This window comes from Prionailurus bengalensis, chromosome D1, assembly GCF_016509475.1.
Source record: "Prionailurus bengalensis isolate Pbe53 chromosome D1, Fcat_Pben_1.1_paternal_pri, whole genome shotgun sequence".
NCBI lineage: Eukaryota > Metazoa > Chordata > Mammalia > Carnivora > Felidae > Prionailurus > Prionailurus bengalensis.
Window position 1 is genome coordinate 22,481,187 of NC_057346.1, and position 21,415 is coordinate 22,502,601.

At 40.7% G+C, this 21,415-nt stretch overlaps 1 protein-coding gene across 2 annotated transcripts in view; it reads right to left on the reverse strand.

Annotated features, from left to right (window-relative positions):
• The window catches only part of FEZ1 (fasciculation and elongation protein zeta 1), a 43,659-nt gene that overhangs the window by 13,435 nt on the left and 8,809 nt on the right, over positions 1–21,415 (reverse strand). For both annotated transcript variants that reach the window (XM_043579738.1, XM_043579739.1), the window contains exons 3-4: positions 17,758–17,857; positions 2,172–2,258 (exon numbers count right to left, since the gene is read on the reverse strand). In XM_043579738.1, the coding sequence (XP_043435673.1) occupies positions 2,172–2,258; positions 17,758–17,857 (187 nt within the window). The remainder of the gene's footprint in view (positions 1–2,171; positions 2,259–17,757; positions 17,858–21,415) is intronic.

Consider the following 21,415-nt stretch of genomic DNA (forward strand, 5'->3'; position numbering starts at 1 on the left):
TTGAATAATAATAAAAATAGATCTGACCAAAGTCTTACATACACTCTTTAATGTAAAGCACACTTTAATGTGAAATCTCTTCCAAGAACACCATTTAGATGAGTGCTTTATTGGAGATAAACTCCTCTTTCGGGAAACAAAGCAAAGCTGCCTGGAAGGGAACATTTACTTCAATCTGCTGAGCATTTTATTTCTAAGTGAGGAAATACTTTATCCAACCAACTTTAGCACAAAACCCAGTCCATCAACTGTCACGGTGCTTCTGCTGTTCCTAGAACAGCTCAAAACAGGGAGGCTTTTTCACACCGAGGAAATTTCTCCAGAATTCACCTGGACAGGAACTAGGCTGCCCAGACACAAGTACGAAACAGGATGACAAAATAACAAAAGGGTGGGTAGGGTCCGGAGAGCAGAAAATAGATAGGAAACCAGCTGTAATCTAGACTCTTAACAGGGCCCAGCAGAGAGGGCTGAATGAGAGGACTGCCAGAGGACTGATTCGTCCGTTAATGGTTTACACATAAAGAAAATGGAACAAGCAAAGAAGGTCTGAAAGGCGTCTACAGATGGGTCTGGTCACGATAGGGCATTTTTATACATTTGTCGATTCTGGGATGGATTGAGGCTCCAGGCTACTGGACTGTGGTCCCTGAAGCAGGTTTCTTCATGTCAGCTGGACCAAGGACAAGGGGACTTAGGGTCCCCTCCTTGAGAATAATTTCTATTTTATCCCCACAACTTCTCAACTCCACTCAGCCAGTTTAGGGAATACTTAGTCTTTGCTGAGAGCCGCTTATAAAATGCAAGCAAATGACAAAGCCCCTTTAAAATTTTATGGCTCAGTTTCTCGTCTCTCAGCCTACTTGTCCTTGACTTTGGATCACTGAATCATATTTCTCTTACCATTCACAAGAATAACTGTTGGCCCCTATTCTCTTTTTATCCGGCTCCCTTCAATCTCTTGGACCTCATCTGTTTATAATCCCACCTTTTTACCACAGAGTTCCTTTCACCAAAAAAGCACTGTCTGGCACCAAAGGCTCCTGGTGGAGTTTTTTGGTGGAACTACTTTGTGAAAAACTTGTATGGCACCTGCTCAAAAAAGTCACCCATAAACATTTGTTGACTAAAAAGTTGAAAAAAGAGTCCAAAGACCCAAGATTATTCCCCTGAAGTAATAAGTGACTAAAGCCAAAATATAACTAATTCAATCAAATGTCAAACACTACATTTTTTTTTTAAAACAAAGATGCAACTGCATATTAAGAGTCCTTTTGGGGGGTGCCTGGGTGGCTCAGTCGGTTAAGCGTCTGACTTCGGCTCAGGTCATGATCTCATGGTTTGTGAGTTTAAGCCCCACGTCGGGCTCTGTGCTGGCAGCTCAGAGCCTAGAACCTGCTTCAGATTCTGTGTCTCCCTCTCTGCCCTCCCCCTCCGTACTCTGTCTCTGTCTCTCTCTCATTCCAAAGTAAATAAACATTAAAAAAAAAAAAAAGTCCCTTTGTAAGGCTCAACATTTTGAGTATTCTGTGAAATACGAGAAAATACCCATCAAACAAAAGCCTCATCTGCCACTTCTATCTTTGCAGGAACAGGGATTTAGGACCCTAATTATTTAAGTGTCTTGACTCTTAATGGGATTGCATGCAGAGGCTTAGCAAGAAGTGAAGCCAGTCAACACTGGGCCCGTCTCTGGACGTAATCAAACATGAGCCCCGCCCAACCCAAGGGTCAGGAATTATGTTCCTATTTACCGCAGGTGGGTAAACTAAGGCATAAAGAGAAATGAAATCCCTTATCACAGATGCTCCGAGTCATCAACACAGCCACCACTAGACCATATATCTTTCTTCTGCCTTAAATGGATGTGACAAGGGGCACCTGGGTGGCTCAGTCGGTTAAGCGTCCAACTCTTGGTTTCAGCTCAGGTGGTGATCTCACAGCTCGTGAGTTCAAGCCCCACATCGGGCTCTGTACTAACAGCATGAAGCCCGCTTGGGATTCTCTCCCTCCTCTCTCTCTGCCTCTCCCTGCTCACTCTCTCTCTCTCAAAAATAAATAAACTTTAAAAAAATTAAAATAAAATAAAAAGATGTGACAAGTATGTGTACTTAAACTTTTTCTTGAGCCAGAGAACAAAAAGTCCCGAGAACCAAGAGAAATATTCGTACCTGATCTGCTGTGAGTAGAGGCTCCTCATTGATACCAGAATCGTGTTCACTCTTCTCGTTGAACTCTTCCTCTTCCTTCTCATGGATCTGAAGGGGGGTGGGGAGGGGGTGGAATTCTAATGGATCATCAGCAGAACCAGGGATCTCTTTACTCTCTGGTGTCTAGAACGGATAACATGACTGAGAGGCCCCTCCGGCCGGCCATCCACTGTGTAAAGAGGGGAATCTGAAGAGGTGCCCAGAGTTTCACCCAATTCCAAACATAGCCCTTCTGCACAACATGCATCCCTGAGTCCAGGAAAGGACAACGAGGGATGTCTGACTCAAAGGGAGGAGCACTGTTCTTTAACCCACAGACAGGTTGTCCCTGTGTGAACGAGGAACCTTCCCAAGGCAAGTGACACTGTCGACAATTCGGGCAGCAAAATCACCCTTATTTATACAAGGAGTTTCAATCTGGGGTTTTGTTTCCAGAGTTTACTTAATTAGGCATTTTAACGGGTGGGTTGTTCCAATCCAAACAGTCAAGCTTTTAGAACTTGATGAAAGGCTGTCTCGAATTGGAATTGGAATTGGAATTGGAATTGGAATTGGAATTGGAATTAGAATTGGAATTCTAGGCTTGGTGTCATAGCTGCAGAAGGAGGTGATGAATCTACATGAGGCATGCCACAGTATCACCTGACCACGTGAACTACAGGACAGACTAAACATCAAAAATATTGAAACATTTGCCGTTTCTCCAAAATTCCACAATGCCAAGTAAGATTCTGAAAGTTCACAGCCATTGTGATTCTAGATGTTGAAATCTAACAAGGTGTTCACAGCACATCTGGCTTTACTGACCATATCCCAAACAGCCACGGTCCAGCACTTAGGTTCAAATCCTACACAAAATAAACCACTAAATCACCCCACAGGCTGTCTGTGTCCAGAAGTCAGATTTGAGAGTCATATAAAGGCTGGTAAGGAGAGCCTGCAGGAAATCTTTCTGCAGAGACACCTCTCTTCCTGGAATCAATTTTTACTTGCTCTTCGATAGCTGGCATGCTTATCTGCCTCTTCCCTGGGGATTACACTTCTGTTCCGACAGAAAACACCCAGTTCCACCCCAAGCAATCATGTCAGAGATCATCTATCCTCAGAAATTTCTCCCCTCTTCTTTGAGCTCCACCTTGGCAGATGCCCCTAACAAAACACATCATCTTCTGTCCACGTTTGCGTGAAACTAGGACTATGTCATTAAAAAATTAATCAAATATATCTCAAATGCTGTCTGCATTCAACCTGGATGAGGGGTAGGACCGGGAAGTAATGGGATCATTTGAGGGGCTTGTGCGCCAGATGGTGACATCTATTTCTGTTGGCGAACCCATATGCTGCTCTCTCCGCCAAGTTTACCTACCACCTGTGGTGGCCGCCTGGCTTCCGCACTCCCCACTCTGCAGAACGAAGCTCCCGGAGCCCCACTTTGTTCACAACTACACTCGTGGCAAAACTTCTCAGGGCCAGAAAGGCCCAGAAGCTAGAAGTTAGGCTCACCCTGGGGAACAGAGGTTGTTGTTTTCTGTTTGGATGATTTTCTACAGGCGAGTGTGAGATATAACCAGAATTTCTTTGACATTAAACCTACTCTAAAAACAAAAGGCTTACATCTTCTGAGATATAGCCAATTTTCACTGACTGCTAATACTGCATCATTGAGCTACACTGTCTGCTTTCCCAAGGTCTTCCCTCTGAGCTCCTGGCTGAAAGCAGGGAGGGAGTTTCTAGGGACAGACGCTTCTTGCTGTTTAAATGTTAGTGAACCCGAGCAGTGGCATGGATGCCTCTTGGAGCTTTCTCGCCTCTCCCTCTGGCACAAAGCCTGCGGGTCTGATTCGTCAGGCTTGGGTAAAAAGAGACCTGAAAATCAATTATAATGAATGATAAGTCACCCTGAGTTCCTAGTATTGTGTGAGCCATCCCTACCCCACGTTTTCTCAGATCTCAGAAGTCTGATGCTAAAAAGTAAAATAAAAGGAGAAACAAACACAAAGTACTTAAAGTCCTGGCTCCTTCCCTCCGCTCTCATGTGTGGATTATCCCCCCTGCCTCTGATTTCACACATCCACCCCATCCCTGGCCTTTTCTCCTCCCTCTCTAGCTTTTGGTTCTCATTCTCTCTTCCTTCCTTACCCTCTCTAGGGCTCTTGCCACATTTTCTCCCCGTCCTAGCAGACTCTGTTCCGCCTACAGTTTGTGTCCCTTCTCAACAAGCCTTCTTTCCTTATGAATGCCTTTTATAGACTCCCTACTTCCCTTCTTTACCAGGACAATATCTCAGGCAGAGAGTGGAAAACTGGGTGGGAACAAATAGGGAAAAAAAAGAAAAAAATTTGAAAAATGATAACACTAGTACATATGGATAGGATTATATGATTTACACACACACACACTTATGTACGTGGAAGAGTATGTATACACTCTTATTCTCATATATGAGAGACCTAGAAATTGCTACAGGGAGTTTGTTTAGTCTCTTGTGTGGCATTGGGAAGACTAAAGCCAAAAACAACCTTCAGGCTAGGTCATTTAAGGCTGAATTAGCTTGTAGACTAAAACTCACATTGTGTCCATACTGTAGAAGTGAACTATGACTGTTTCAAGAAAAATCATTCTTCCAAGTGACTTCTTTCCAGAACTGAGAAAAAAAGACCGAGATCCAGAAAAGGTCTGGCCATACTACTCGACAAGCCATTTCTTCCTCCTGTTTTGGGTCAAGGGTGTGCCCCCAAGGCTGTAACGTGGTAGCTTCAAACTTGACACTAAATGTGGAGAACCTTCCCTGGAGCCTATAAGACTGCCAAGTCTTGCTGCACAGAAGTCTGAGTGAGGACTGAAATTACAGACTCCTTGTGTTCAATAATGACTATTAACCAGATGATTCTATTCCCTCCCCTTATCACAATTGTTTCACACAGGTGGTTGCCTTGACCAAAAGTAAGAGAATGAAGGTACATTTTCACCTTCGGTCAAAAGTTAAAAAAAAAAAAAAAATCAATGGCATGCACCCAGCCCGGGGAAAAGACAACTACATCCCCTGTATGCTTGTGAACAACCAGGAAACATCTGTGTGGGGTTAAGTCAATGCCTCTGAATCCCCACAGTGAGATGTACCAGAGCCCAGCAAACAGCATGTAGACAACAGAAGCTTCTTGAACGAATTAATGAACACATGAAAGAGACAGGAATGGCAACACTATTGCCTCCTATAGTCAGCCCCTGTCCACATACAACTTAGCTGTTTAGTCACCTGGAAAACAGAAGAGTGGAACACCCGGTCCTGGATGTTCGTTCCTCTTATCCAAGACAACCGCCATGTGCTATTAATTCAAGTAACAGGGACAAAAGAGACTGTCTTTTACATCAATCAGGGACAAAATATTGATTAATTGAAAAACCCAATAAACGTGGAGAACTTTAAATAATAATAATAATACTACAGAACTCGAGCATGGTATTTTGACCTAAAAATGTAAGTGTACACGTATTTTTCCCCCAAGCTCCTAACGTAAGGCCAAGGCCTTTTTCTTCATGATGGGCCTCTGAGTAGAGGTTCCATATTGTCTTTCTCCGATCGTCCACATCAGAACACAATTTTTTAAGATGTTTTAAATGATTTCCCATTTCTGTGTTTTTATAGCAGGAGGAAGACAGGAGATAGCACACACACTCCATTATCTCCTCTTCCTCCTGAAATCTGACTACAGCGAGAGCTAAAGGACCAAAAGAGGATATCCCACAGGAACAAAACAAACCAGAGTAAAGACAACAGCAAAGGAGATGCTAGAAAGCAGATGCTGAGCTAGCAGGCTAGAGGAGTAAGCTCTGTAGGAGGAGGCTTCCCAAAGTAAGTGCTTTTACCCCAAAGATGCTGAAAGACTCAGAATTGGAGACTTCAGGTGGTACTGGGAGGTGGGGCTGCAAAAAGAAGGATCTGCTGGGATTCTTCATAGGAGCAGCAAGACCCCGGGTCTCTTCTCCCTTCCCACGTAGAAAGGCAACTACCGCCCTCTCACCATTAAAAGAAGTGGAGATTTTACTCTGGAAAGGTTGAACTAGGAGGCCCTGGACTCAAGATACCCATGGCCACCTGAAAGCAGGGGTGAGGGATCTTGCCCCAAACAGAGGGATTAAGTGAAAGTCTACATACTCACCAAGACCCTCCTGCCGTTATGAGGCTCTAAGGACACTGGCAGTCAGGCTTATCCTCCTCAAGCAAAACATGACTCAAGTCACTAACCAGCACATTTCTATTACACTGCCCAAGAAAAAAGACCTATAGATACATGCCAATATTTGGGGCCTCCAAAAAAAATGACCAGGTCCTTACTGATCACTACAGTGGGGGCAGCAGGAGATAAGACCTGCCCCAAAGGAAGAGCTCAATGAGTCTAGCTTCACTTTTAAATATGAAATTATGCCCAAGGACTGTCAAACACTTGCAGACAATCCCCAACATGAAAGACAGGGACTGAAACAAATACATAGGAAAAGCAAATCAAAAGCAATACAGAAGGCAGAAGAAACTCCTTCCTATCATTACTGTCCTCAGAAAGACATCAAGGAAACACTGCTTCCTCAAAACATGGTCTTTTTAATAGAATTAATTAAAGAAAAAAAAAACAATAAGAAAGAGCTCTTAGACACTAAAATTATAGTAGCAAAATCTATATTTTCAAAAGAAGAATTGAAGATAAGGTTGAGAAAATCACCGAGAGAGTAAAGCAAAATAAGTGGATAGAAAATGGGAGGGTAGAAAAAGCAGAAGATCATTTTAAGTCCAACACTTGAATAAAACAAATTCCAAAACACAAAAACACAAGAGATGGTCTCTCTCAGCCACAAAAGAGTAGCTAGTATTGGACTTACCGCTTCAGCCACATACAACTACAAATCTGGACAAAATCTATGAGCCAATTGTTTTGAGGCACTGGGCATAGACAGTGAAAGGCTGTGACCATTGAAAGAAGGGAAAACATGAAATAAATGAAAGCTGGGAATCTGTCACCTGTGAACTAACACTACAAGAAATCCTATAGAAAGTTTTTTGGCCTAAAAGGAAATGATTAAAAATCAGACCCACGGGAAGGAATAAATAATACCAAAAATGGTAAATATTAAATATTTATGCTTTTTTCCTTTTCCTAATTTCTTTAAAAGACAACTAACTGTCTAAAGCAAAAGATAAAAACTTTGTGTTGCGGGGTACATAATATGGATTGCAGTAAAATATATGACAACAATAGCACAGAGGATAACAGGAATATACTTATACTGCAGAAAGTGTTTTACATTTTATGTGAAGTAGCATAATATTAATACTAAATGTACTATGATAACTTAATAATGCAGAGTATAATCGTTAAAGAAGTCAGTGAAAAACAAAAACAGAAACAAACCAGAAACACACACACCAAGAGGTATAGCTAAAATCTAATGGAAGAAATAAAATGGAATACCAAACAAATCTGATTAACCCAAAAGAAGTCAGGAAGATGGAACAGAGGAATAACAACAACAACAAAAACCCAGAGAGGACAAATAGAAATGCAAGATCATACATTTAAACACAAACTATTCAAGTTACTTTAAGTGTTAATGGACTAAACACTATGCAAATGAATTAAACCCAATGAACGAAAAAGCACACATCATCATTTTCAGACTAAATAGAAAAGATAAGGGTGCTGGAATGGCTCAGTCAATTAAGTAACTGGCTCTTGATTTCAGCTCAGGTCATGATCTCATGGTTCATGGGATGGAGCTCCAGGCTGGGCTCTATGCTGATGGCGTGGAAGAGTCCCTGCTCCCTGCCCCTCCCCAGCTCTCTCTCTTTCTCTCTCAAAAATAAGAATAATAATAAAAAAAACTCAACTATATGCAATCTATAAAAGACACTCTTTAAACATAAAGACAGGAATAGGTGAAAAGTAAAAGGACTGATAGAAACACCGTACAATCCAGTAATTACACTGGCAGGTATTTACCCAAAGAAAATGAAAACACTAATTCAAATAGACATATGCACCCCTATGTTTATTGTAGCATTATTTACAATAGCCAAGATATGGAAGCAACCTGTGTCCATCAATAGATGAACGAATAAAGAAGATCTGGTATATATATACAATGGAATATTACTTAGCCAAACAAAAGAATGAGAATTTGGGGCACCTGGGTGGCTCAGTCAGTTAAGCATCCGACTTCAGCTCAGGTCACAATCTCGTGGTTCATGAGCTCAAGCCTTGAATCGGGCTCTGCTCTATCAGTGCAGAAGAGCCTGCTTCAGATCTTCTGTCTCCCTCTCTCTCTGCCCCTCCCCTACTTGTGTGCTCACACACGTGCACACACACTCACTCTCCCTGTCCATCTCAAAAATAAAAAAAAAAACACACATTAAGGAAAAAGAATGAGGTCTTGCCATTTGTGACAATATGGATGGAGCTAGTGTTATTATGCTAAGTGAAATAAGTCAGAGATAGTCAAATACCATGATTTCACTTATATGTGGAATCTGAAAGACAAAACAACCAAAATTAGAAACACTCATAAATACAGAGAACAAACCGATAGTTGCCAGAGGGAAGAGTGGTGGGGGTAATGGGCAAATAGCTAAAGAGGTACAAACTTCTGGTTATAAAGCAGATAAATCGGGGTGGGGGGGCCACCTGGCTGGCTCAGTTGGTAGAGCATATGACTTCTGATCTTGGGGTCATGAATTCAAGCCCCACGTTGGGCATAGAGCTTACAATAAATGAATCAATTGATCAATCAATCATGGAGATGAAAAGAACAGGAAAGGAATATAGTCCATAATATTGTAATAACACTATATAGGGACAGATGATAACCACATTTATCATGGTGAGCATTGCATAATGTACAGAATTGTCAACTCACTATGTTGTGTACCTGAAAAAAGAACTAATTTAATGTTATATGTCAATTTTACTTCAATAATAAAAATTAAAACCAAAAACTAAATTGTAGTGGATAAACAGGCAAAATAAACCGTTAAGAAATAGAAGAATTCAACAACACTTAAACCAACTTAACCTAGTTGATCTTTATAGAACATTGCAACCAACAATTACAGAATATACATTCTTTTCAATGGCACGTAGTACATTCCTAAGATACAACATATGCTGAGCCATATATTGATCCCAATATATTTTAAAAGATTGAATTTGTACAGATTGTGTTCTTGCCAAAACTAAATCAGAAATCAATGACAAAATGATAACTATAAAATCCCCAAACATTTTGAAATTCAGCAACATACATCTAAATTACCCATAAGCTGAAGGTTAACAAAAACATGCCATATCAAAACCGTGGGATTCAGTTAAAGCAATGCTGAAAGGAAATTTTATTACTTTAAGATGCTCATGGTATGGCTGATCTGAATGCTTGTGTCCTCCCCAAATTCACATGTTGAAATCTTAATGCTCAAGGTGATGGTATTTAAGGTGGGCACTCAGGGATTTGCTTGGGTCATGAGGGTGGAGCCGTCATGACTGGGATTGGTACCCTAGAAAAGAGGCTCCACAGAGCTCCTGAGATCCCTTGTACCAACAAGGACACAGCCAGAAATTGACAGTCTGTAAGCCAGAAGAGGGCCTTTACCAGAACCTAATCATGCTGGCACCCTGGATGTCCAGCCTTCTTAACTGTGAGAAATAAATCTCTGTTGTTTATAAGCCATCCTGTGTGTGGTATTGTGTCATAGCAGCCCGAGTGGACTAAGACAATTATTTTTAAAGTTTAAAATCTGATCTAAGCTCCTACCTTACAGGGCTTAGTAAAACCCTAGTCAGTGTAAGGAAGGAAATAATAAAGTTAAGGAAAGAAATCAACAAATGAGAAAATGAACAAACAACAGAGGAAAAGAAAACTAAAAGTGCTGTTCTGGAAAGATGAATAAAAGTGATAAACCCATAATTAGACTTAAGAGAGAGGATGGGAGGGAGAGGGAGAGAAGGAGAAAGAAAACACAAATTAGCAGATCAGAAATAAAAAGAGGACCATCACTATAGATCTTACTGACATTAAATAATAAGAACATATCATAAACAACTTTGTGGTCAATACATTCAATTATTTAGATTAAATGAACAAATTCCTTGAAAAACACTATTTGCCAAAATCAGCTCAGGAAGAAATGGAAAATCTGAACACCTCTACATTTATTTATTTATTTATTTATTTATTTATTTATTTATTTTTAATTAATTTTTTTAACGTTTATTCATTTTTGAGAGACAGAGAGAGACAGAACATGAGTGGGGAAGGGGAAAAGAGAGGGAGACACAGAATCTGAAACAGGCTCCAGGCTCTGAGCTGTCAACACAGAGCCCGATGCGGGGCTCGAACTCACAAACTGCGAGATCCTGACCTGAGCCGAAGTTGAACGCTCAGCCCACTGAGCCACCCAGGCGCCCTGTCCCCTCTACATTTATTAAAGAAATTGAATGTGTAACCAAAAATCTTCCACAGAGAAAACACCTGGGCCAGACGGTTTCACTGGTGTAGTCTCTCAAATATGTAAGGAAGAGATAATACCAGTCTAAGACAAACTCAGAAAGTAGAAACATTCCCAATTCATGTTACGACATTACAAGAAAAGAAAATTACAGAAAAAGATTCCTTGTGAACATAGATGCAAAAATCTTTAATAAAATATTAGCAAATCAAATCCCACATTATGTAAAATCGATACTATATCATGACTAAGTGGAGTTTATCTTAAGAATGAAAGGTTGCTTTAATATTTGAAAATCGATTAATGTAATACATCACATTAACATAATAAATTGATCTACCTACATAAATGGATCTATGGATTTAACACACAATCACAGTTGAATTTTCAGCAAGTTACAGAAATTGATTACCTGATTCCACAATTTATATGGAAATGCAAAAGACCTAAAATAGCCAAAAGAGTGGCCCTTGGGTGGCTCAGTTGGTGAAGAATCTGACTCCTGATTTCAGCTCGGGTCATGATCTCACAGTTTGTGAGTTCGAGCCCTGCATCAGGTTCCTCACTGACAGCACAAAGCCTGCTTGGGATCCTATCTCTCCCTCTCTCTCTGCCCTCCATCCCTCAAAATAAATAAATAAACTTTACAAAATATAAAAACAAAAAGTAAATAAAATAAAATACCCAAAACAACTTTGGAAAAAAAGAACAAAGTTGAAAGACTTATACAGTTGACCCTTGAACAATGCAGGGGTTAAGGGTACCAATGCCCTGCACAGTAATAATCTACATGTAACTTTTGACTCCCCCAAACTTAACTACAAGTAGCCTACTGTTGATGGAAGCCTTACTGATAATATAGACAGTTGATTAACATATATTTGGTATGTTATATGTATTATACACTGTATCTTTATAATAAAGTAAGCTTGAGAGAAGAAAATGTTATTGAAAATCATAAGGAAGAGAAAAGACATTTACAGTACTATACTGTATTTACCAAAAAAACTCCATATGTAAGTGGTCCCACGCAGGTCAAACCCATGTTGTTCAAGGGTCAGCTGTCCTACTTTATATCAAGACTTATTACAAAGCTACAGTAATGAATACAGCATGGTATTGGCATAGACACACAGCAATGAAACAGAATAAAGAATTCAGAAATAGATCCACACATATATGGTCAACTGATTTTCAACATAGGTGCCAAGACAATTTAATAGGGAAAGAACAGTATTTCCAATAAGTAGTATCAGAACAATTCGATAGCCATACACGTACACACACACACACACACACACACACACACACACACCAACTTTGACCCTTACCTCACACCACATATAGAAGCTAACTTGAAATGAATCATAAACCACAGAAGAGCTAAAACTATAAGACTTCCAGAAGACTTAAGAACAAACCTCAGTGACTTCTTAAATACTACACAAGAGGGGGTGCCTGGGTGGCTCAGTCAGTTAAGCATCCAACTTCAGCTCAGGTCATAACCTCACAGTCCATGAGTTTGAGCCCCACATCGGGCTCTGTGCTGACAGCTCAGCTGACAGCCTGGAGCCTGCTTTGGATTCTGGGTCTCGCTCTCTCTCTGCCCCTGCCCCACTTGTGCTCTGTCTGTCTCTCTCTCTCTCAAAATAATAAGTAAAGATTTAAAAAAATTATAAATAAATAAATAAATACTACACAAAGAGCACAAACTATAAAAGAAAAAAAATCAATAAATTGGGATTGATCACATTTAAAACACATTTGACCTTCAAAAGATAAGGTTAAGAAAGTTAAAAGGCGTAGACAAAAAGAAGGTATTTGCAAAACATAGGACTTAAGACTTATGTCTAGAATATATGTGTTAAATTAATTAAACAAGGAGGCTATTAGAGTGATGTGGTTTCAATGATTTAGAAGCCTACTAAGCAAACCAAAATCTAAGTCTCTAATGCCTCAAGGTTAAGAATTCAAACCAAAGAACAACCAATCACAAACAGCCAACTGGCCTTTCCCAAATAATACAACCACTTAAGCTATAGTTAATCAACTTCCTTCTTTGCTTCTCCCTTTTCTATGTAAAAGTCTTTCCTGTAGCTCCTGTTGGTGGAACACTCCTAACCACTTTAGCTTTGGCACTGTCCTATTTGATTCTTACTCAAGTAAACTCTTAAAATTTTAGTATGCCTCATTTTATCTTTTAATGTAAAGAATAATAACAATTTAGGGGCGCCTGGGTAGCTCAGTCGGTAAGTGTCTGACTTCAGCTCAGGTCATGATCTCGCGGTTCGTGAGTTCAAGCCCCGCGTCAGGCTCTGTGCTGACAGCTCAGAGCCTGGAGCCTATTTCGGATTCTGTGTCTCCCTCTCTCTCTGCTCCTCCCCCCACTCACGCTCTGTCTCCCTCTCTCAAAAATAAATAAAAACATTTAAAAATTTTTAAAAAAAGAATAATAACTATTTAAAGAGAATACAAACACCACATTAAGAAAGTGGGCAAAAGATTTAAATGCGCTCTTCACTGAAGAAGATACACAGATGGTAAATAAGTACATGAAAAGATGCTCCATATCATATGTTACTAAGGGAATTCAAATTTAACCCAAATAAGACACTCCATATACCTACTCAAATATCTAAAATGTAAAAGGCTCCGTCTCTTTCTGACCCTCCCCTACTCGCAAACGTGCTCATCACTCTGTAGCTCTTTCTCTCAAAAATAAATAAATAAATATTATAAAAATAAACAATAAAATAAAAGGCCATCTATAACAAGTGTTGGTGAGGATGTTGAATAACTGGAGCTCTCAAACTGGAAAACAGTTTGACAGTTTCTTAAAAAGCAAAACATACACTTACCATATGACCCCGATGTTCCACTCATAGGTTATTTTACCCAAGAGAAACAGAGACATATGTCCACAAAAAGACTTAGGCAAGAATGTTCATAACAGCTTTATTTGCAATATTCAAAAACTGGAAACAACCTAAATGTCCATCAACAGGTGAATGAATAAGCAAATTATGGTATATCTATATAATGGAATCCCCTCTGCAATAAAAAAGAATGAACCATTGATACAAACAACAAAATGGATGACTATCCAAACAATTATACTGAGTCTTAAAAAGCCAAACCAGGGGGCGTCCGGGTGGCTCAGTCGGTTGGGTGTCCGACTTCGGCCTAGGTCATGATCTCGCCGTTCCTGAGTTTGAGCCCCACGTCAGGCTCTGTGCTGACAGCTCGGAGCCTGGAGCCTGTTTCAGATACTGTGTCTCCCTCTCCCTCTCTCTGCCCCTCCCCCGTTCATGCTCTGTCTCTCTCTCTCTCAAAAACAAACATTAAAAAAAAAGCCAGACCTGCCCTCCCCCAAAAAAGAGTGCATGCTGCATGACTCCATTTATAGGAAATTCTAGAAAATGCAAATTAATCTATAGTGACAGAAATGGGTTGCCTGGAGATTGGAGGGTGAAAGAGAGTAGTAACGGAAATGTTCAGTATCTTGATTGTGATGATGGTTTCACAGATGTATACATATGTCAAAACTTATCAAATTGAACACTTTAATATGTGCCATTTATCATATGCCAATCATCCTTCAGTAAAGCTATGAGAAAAAAAGAAAACCATAAAATGAAATGAAATAAAAGAATAATACACCATGACCAAGTTGGGTTTATCTCAAGAATGCAAAGTTGACTTCATATTTGAGAATCAATTAATGTAATTTATCATATTAACATAATAAAGGATAAAACTACGCATGTAATCATCTCAATAGAGGCAGAAAACAGAAATAATTAATCTTCAGAGAAATAACACAAGAAAACATGCCACAATTTAGTCCAGGTTGAAAGGGCCCACTAAGTATAATGTAGAATGAATGGGAGGGGGGCACACACTACAAGGCACATCACTGGAAAATTTCAAATGAGAAAGAAAAAAGAACATCCTGAAAGCTAGTCACATATAAAAGGAGAATCAGAATGAATTTGAGGGCTTCTCAACAGCAAGTGAAAGCTGGAAGATAAGAGAACAATGCCTTCAGAATTCTGAGTAGAAAAACTTTTTGCAACCTAAATTAACTATCAAGTCAAACTCTCAACCAAGTACATGACAGGAGAATAAAGACATTCTCGTATATTCTAAAAAAGATATTCTTCTGTACCCTTTCTCAGAACATACCGATTTTTTCCCCACAAAACAAGGAAATAAACCCAGAAAGATAAAAAACTATGGCAGTCAGAAGGCAGGGAGAGAGTCAGGAAGGATCCCCAGGATGAAGGTGAAGGCAAGTCCCAGGGACAACAGCTGGGCATCAGATCTAGAATACAACCAGACTAGTTCATAGCAGAAAGACGACAGTACTAATTTGGATGCTTCAAGACCAAACAAAAAACAAAAAACAAAAAAAAATTCTGAATTGATAGAATATCTGATTTATTTAACCATATTGTGAGATTTATATTTCACTCCATTTGGGATTGAACTATTGATAAATAGATATACAGAAAACGAAGCAAAACAAAAAACAAAAAACAAAAAACAAAGTCAAGTCTTTACTCCGGGTTAAACAAAAAGTGGTACAAGAAAGGAAATATTTTTATACAAAACTACATGATTCAGTAAGAAATAGTATTTACATAGTTACAACAGTATATATTTTGAGTATTGATTTCACTATATAAATTGGTGACAATCCTATGAGAAAGCTAAGTGTGAGTATTTGAAGTGGTGTAAAAGAATTAAACTTATCTTCCATCATGCAAAGTTAATAGATAACAGCCAAAAACTGTTTATTTTAATCATCAAACAGCAATATAAATGTATTACTTAGTAAATTTGATATATATGCCAAAAGAAATCAAAGTGGTTGCCTCGGGGCGCCTGGGTGGCTCAGTCAGCTGGCTGACGGACTCTTGGTTTCGGCTCAGGTCATAAGCTCACTCTTTGTGGGTTTTAGCCCTTTGTTGGGCCCCATGCCAACAGCACATGGCCTGCTTGGGATTCTCCCTCTTCCTCTCTTTCTGCCCTTCCCCCACTCTCCCTCTCAAAATAAGTAAATAAATGTGAAAAAAAAAAGCGATTCGCTCTATGGAATAGGGAAAAGATAAGGCAGAAGCTGCTGGGGTGGTTTTTAAGGTCTTACAATATTTCTAAAGTATTATCTGACTCTTAAAGCTATGTGCATGTGTTATTTGATCTTCCAAATACAAAATGTGATTCTCTTTGCTGTCACAATCCAATAGTTTCCATAATTCTGATTATACCACTTATAGTCAGAAGGACAAGGATAAAGACGTTCAAGAACAAACACACCTGATTCTTGGCAATGAACCACTTAAGTAGAAGAGGAGCTAGGAGGGCTTGCTAGAAGAAGCCTACCAGCTGTGTGCATTCAGCAAGCCAAGGGCATTGGGTCAGTCGCTCTTTTATAAAAGTACAGAGCACTGGTTAATCTAGCAAATCATTTAAACTGAGGTCAGTTAAAAGAGCTTCTACTGTAATGAATCCAGATAATAAAGGAGATGAAATAAAACAGCCTTAATCCATCCACTTCTGCTACCCTGTCATTTTCCCATGGGTTAGATGGAAGAAATTCTACAAGGAGTGGAACTCAAGATCATCCTTCTCGGGGCCATTCAATTTGCCCTGAAATATTAACCCTCTTGAGGGAAATCTGCAAACGAGGATAAATTAGAGTCCTTCTGAAGGGCAGGCGGTCTTATACATCCTTTGGCTTAATCCACAAAATTAGTTGGAAAGGGAGCCAAAGAGATAAAGCGAAATCTGCCTTTTGCACCGTGATGGGCCTGATTTCATTTCAGTAACTAGATTTAGTCCATGGTTGCCTCCTTGTCCTTTGCATTTGGGATAAGGATACATATAAGCATTGCAAGAGAAAATGAGCAGTTAGGAATCAAAACAGGAACTGAGACACAGCCTCCTATAGCCACGATGAGTAGGCTTGCATCAAATCTCCGAGTCTTGAAGTCACCATTTTACCTGTCCCACTCAATGAAACCTTGAAGTTTTGAGATTTCAGGATTGCTAATTATTAGAAGACTTAAGAAGGATATACAGCCACCTTTTCAACCAATCAGGCAACTGCTGATCTTTTTGCTGTGCTATTTTGGGCAATGATCTGCAGAAATTTCTCTCTTGCTTTTTCACTTGGACTCAATTCTGGAGTACCTATGAAGATTAGATCCACCTTCCTTTCCCTCATTTGCTGAGCCCACAGGGCTGTGACAGCCCTTCGTGGTAAGAAATCGTCAAATTTCCTTATAGCTGAAACTAGAAAACCAAGCAAGGCAGAAATTGGCTTTTAGTGTGGACAAAGCCATTAAATAATTTTACCTTCCTATATGTAGATTCAGCTAGGAGGGGCCATTTGGATCTTCTGAAAGTTCACTCCCCATAGCCTATGCAGATCAACAAAAAAATAAGTATTCTCTTCATTCAGAAGCCCTTAGGCCACCTTCTTCTTTGGCATCAGTAAGCACAGAATGTGACTCTGGTTCAGCCACAAGAACGGCTTCTCGGTCGAGTCTATCAACGTCTCATTGGCCACTCCCCACTGAGTGGCCACCTCACTAATGTCTAGGCCCCAACTCTGGCCATTAGCCAGGCTTTGAGTTTGCCACAAATCTATCAGCACCTGCCATCTTGTTTTTGGTGAGACTGAACTCTTCCTTTTGGATAGGAAAACCTGATTCTTTTTAAACCATTATTATTTGAACATGAGAAGCCTGTGATAGTCACTCTCCTCCTCTTCAGACCACCTTGTTTTGCATGTTGCAGTACACAGATCAATAACAGAGTAATTTGCATTTATACTTTTTACAGACGGCCATTCGAGTCACCTCACAGACACTGGATGTCCCCTCATCTAATTCTTCACCTCCTCCGTAACTCCTGTCTTACCAGCAATGTTTTGGAGCTATGGGTGAGCTTCATTACCTAGTGGGTAAGACTGTTGAATCAATGAATGTTTTTCTAACTGGAATCCACATCTTCTCAAGCCTTATCAAGTAAGGGGCCCCAGAGAGGTACCTCGGTGTCAGAGCTGTTGCCATTCAGAGCCTCCATGTTTGGGTCCCTCCAGTCTTCTGAGAGTGAAGGGATGTAATTGTCTGTCAGAGCATCCCAAACCCTGTAAACAAAGAGAAGCTCTCATTAGCACACATCTGTGGCCTGGCCCCGCCTGGAGGAAGGAAGAGCTGGGCCAGGGGAGGAGAGAGGCTTCTGTGTGTGCCAGGCTGAGATCATCTGCCTTCCAGCATGCAAGAGCAAAGCAGCTTAAAAACTGAATTAGAGGCACTACCAGGAGAGAAAGAGCCAAGAGAATGGGCCCTGGTCAGGGACTGCAGCTTAAAAGGTGTTTGCTTAAGAGAAGAGGAATTTCTCACCATTGAGACACAAATGGTAGAGTCTACAATCAAACCACCTCAGGCAATAAATAAATTGCCCCTGAAAATAAATCTGCCCCTCAACCAAATGGTTCATGACTCATGAACCTGAGAAATGCCCATGTTTCCTTTCCTTTTCTGTGGGCAAAGAAGAGTGAGAGAGAAAGAGGGGGAAAGAGGAAGATAGTGATGTAAGTAGGTAGGTAGGTAATCGACAGATGGATATCTGGGCAGATTTTCTGGCTGAATCTCTTTGAGATCAGGGCCACCATAGAGTTTAGGTGCATTTCAATATCAGAGGCCTGCAATCTAAATGGTCAAGAATTAACTCCCTGACATCTAATGTAACTAAAGGGATAATGCCAATGCTGTTAACGCTTACTAATTACCCAAAATGTTCTAGCGAGCCCGTGGTGGCATACTTCCCCAGCTCCAGCAAAGTAGAGTGTAAGTGTTCCCTGTCTCCATCATGGACACTGCAAGGCAAATGTATGAAAGGAACCGATCAATACACCTCTAACAATTGGGTTGTAGTGAGGGAAGATGGGGGGGGGGGTCCCTTTATTACATGGCTTTAAAAAGTTCTGATATGTACATTATAAGAAAAACTTTTCTATAATTTGTGTCATTTAATTCTCTTATTTCAGAAATATTTCTTTGCGGGGGAGAAAAGGAGGGGTTGGGGGAAAATCCTAAAGTCACAAACTCTCACACACAGGAAAATAAACAAAGGAGTCAACATCCAGAGATTAATGTAAATCAGTAAACCAAGCTCCTAAAATAATGTCATCCATGGAAGCCAGTGGCACTTGAGTTAATATTAGCTAAGGATAAATGAGGGCTCTATGCAATATCCTTCAGGTGCCTATGCATGTCAAACAAGGTATAAGAAGGTAAATTGTATTTAGACAGACTCACATGAAGAAGCAGCCATTTAAAAGTAAGCAAATATGTATATATGTGGATCAAATTCAAAACATGACAGAATACGGTGTGAGACGCTGAAAAGGTAAGTGCAAGGTGGACAAGAGCACAGACAGCTGACATTAGGAGAGGCGAGTTCTCTTAGCATATGTCAAATCGGGAATAATATATGATGCATGGGCATAGAGCAAGGAGACTTTCCCAGTGCACAAAGCATACAGTCGGCGATGCAACACATTAAAGGAGCTCAAGAAAGCACAATTTAATAGCAGTGCTTGGGTTATCCGCTGACTCATTATTTTCCTGCAATTACAAGCAAGCACTTTGAGAGGACTCATCAAGTGTTCATTAGACATCCATTCAGCAGGATTTTAGTCTGCTTCTTAAACATGGGTGATAATCCAATCTCCATCAGGCACTATTAGAGCTTCATTAATCCAGCCTAATGCTAAATGCAAGTCTCGGTAGCACTGTACAGCCAAGAGGCAAAGATGATTTGCTACGTCCAAGACAAAACTCCAAGCACCACACCCAGTGGGGGAAGGCCAGACTCCTCCTTGCATTACATTCTCTGCCGCAAGAATCAACAACAAGCATGCAAGCACTGACCTTCGGATTTGTCCCTGCAGCAAGTGCCTGGAAAAATAAAATTCAGCAAAGCCCAAAATAGGCGGGAGCCTTTTGTGTCTCTCCTAGGCTGGCTGGAAGCTGGGACTTTTAATGAACTGCACACTTTCCAATGACCTTGAAACTGTTTCTGTCCTTCAAATGGCAACTGGGGGGCTCTCTCAAAAAAACTCTAGATTTTTACGACAATTCCCTACACCATTTTCTCCTCGGGATTCCGAGCCATCCTCATTCTTTCCTGTTTTGTCCAGATTTTCTTCTTTTCTGAAGTACTGTTTATCCAATACTAACCCTAGCAGTCACTACTTAATGGCCACTTACTGTAAGTCAGGTACTCTCTTCTAAACCTTTGTGTGAATTAATTCATTCAATCCTCACAACTCTGTAAGGCAGATCCTAAGGCGAAAAAAAAAAAAAAAACAACTAAAACAGACAAGTCAGTTAACTTGTCTAAGGTCACACAGCCAATAATGACAGAGGTGGGATTTGTAACCAGGGCATATGGCTACAGAGCCCTATATTCCTAACCACAAAACTATCCTAAGTCTTTATCATTTTGTGACTGGCTTGGGCACGGGCATCAGAGTAATATACCAAGTTCCCAGTCACAAGCTAGAACAGCAATTCAGAAACCAGCTCTGCGTGAAAGATCTCTAACTACATTATTCTTGGACATAGCGCTTTCATCAGTCTACAAAAGGAGGAATGGCAGGGGCAGCGGGGTGCATGACTGCTTCCTGTCTATCTCTCCAGCCCCAGTGAAGGTTAAATGGAAGGCGAAGGCAGAACACTGGCGGCAGGCTGGCAGCCAGAGCAGACCGGGTGGTGGGAGGGAAAAACACAAAGCTTTCTGTGAGGAAGAGAATGGGAAGGGCTTTTCTTCCTCCATGCCCCCCCACCCCCCGCAGAGAGGCTATCTGTTCTATCCTGAGCAGGGGCCTTGGGCATGAACATATTCCCTTTTATAGTCACCCTGAGGTGGACTGTGAAATCCTACTTTCCCCGAGAAGTGTCCTGCCACTCTCTCTTATCTTGGGCGAAGGAGACTCTGAATGTTATCTCCTATATCTGTTATCAAAGAGCCAAGATTAAACAGGTCGCCTCAATTCCTGGCTTTTGCTGCCATGGCACCCGCGATTCAATTTGCTCTCTCAGTCCCTATAGTGACAGAAAAGGCTTTTCCTATGGCTGTTTTATAGCCTGGGCTCAGGTGCCTATGGAAGTGACTAAGCTATCTTTCACCACACAGGGCTGGGGATTTGTAAAGGGAAGCTGGCACCGGGTGAACACACCCAACAGAATGGGTTGTGACAAGACGCACATACACAAAGATCTGGGTCTACTGGCAATCATGTAGCCATCAAGGCTACATGAATCCTGCCCCCCTCCACACTCCTCTGTTCTTGACAACATGGTAGGCAGCTAGCCTAAAGGGCTTATTAGAATTCCAATTTGATAACATTTCCCTTAAGCCCCTCCAGGTTGGCTACTGCCCTTATCCAGTGTCTCGTGTCCAATCAAGCCAACAGCCACATTTTGATGTGTGTTCACGCGAGTACACTTTCGCTGCGAAGACTTAGGAATTATTATTAGCACATAATGACTTTGAACAACTTTTGAGATTCTTTCAAGCACTGAAATAGAATCAATACTACCTTGGCCTTCTATAGGGGGAAACTGAGCCTCTGAGAGGATAATTAACTTTCCTCAAAATCACGGTTATCCATCCACTTTCCATATCCTGGTTGTGT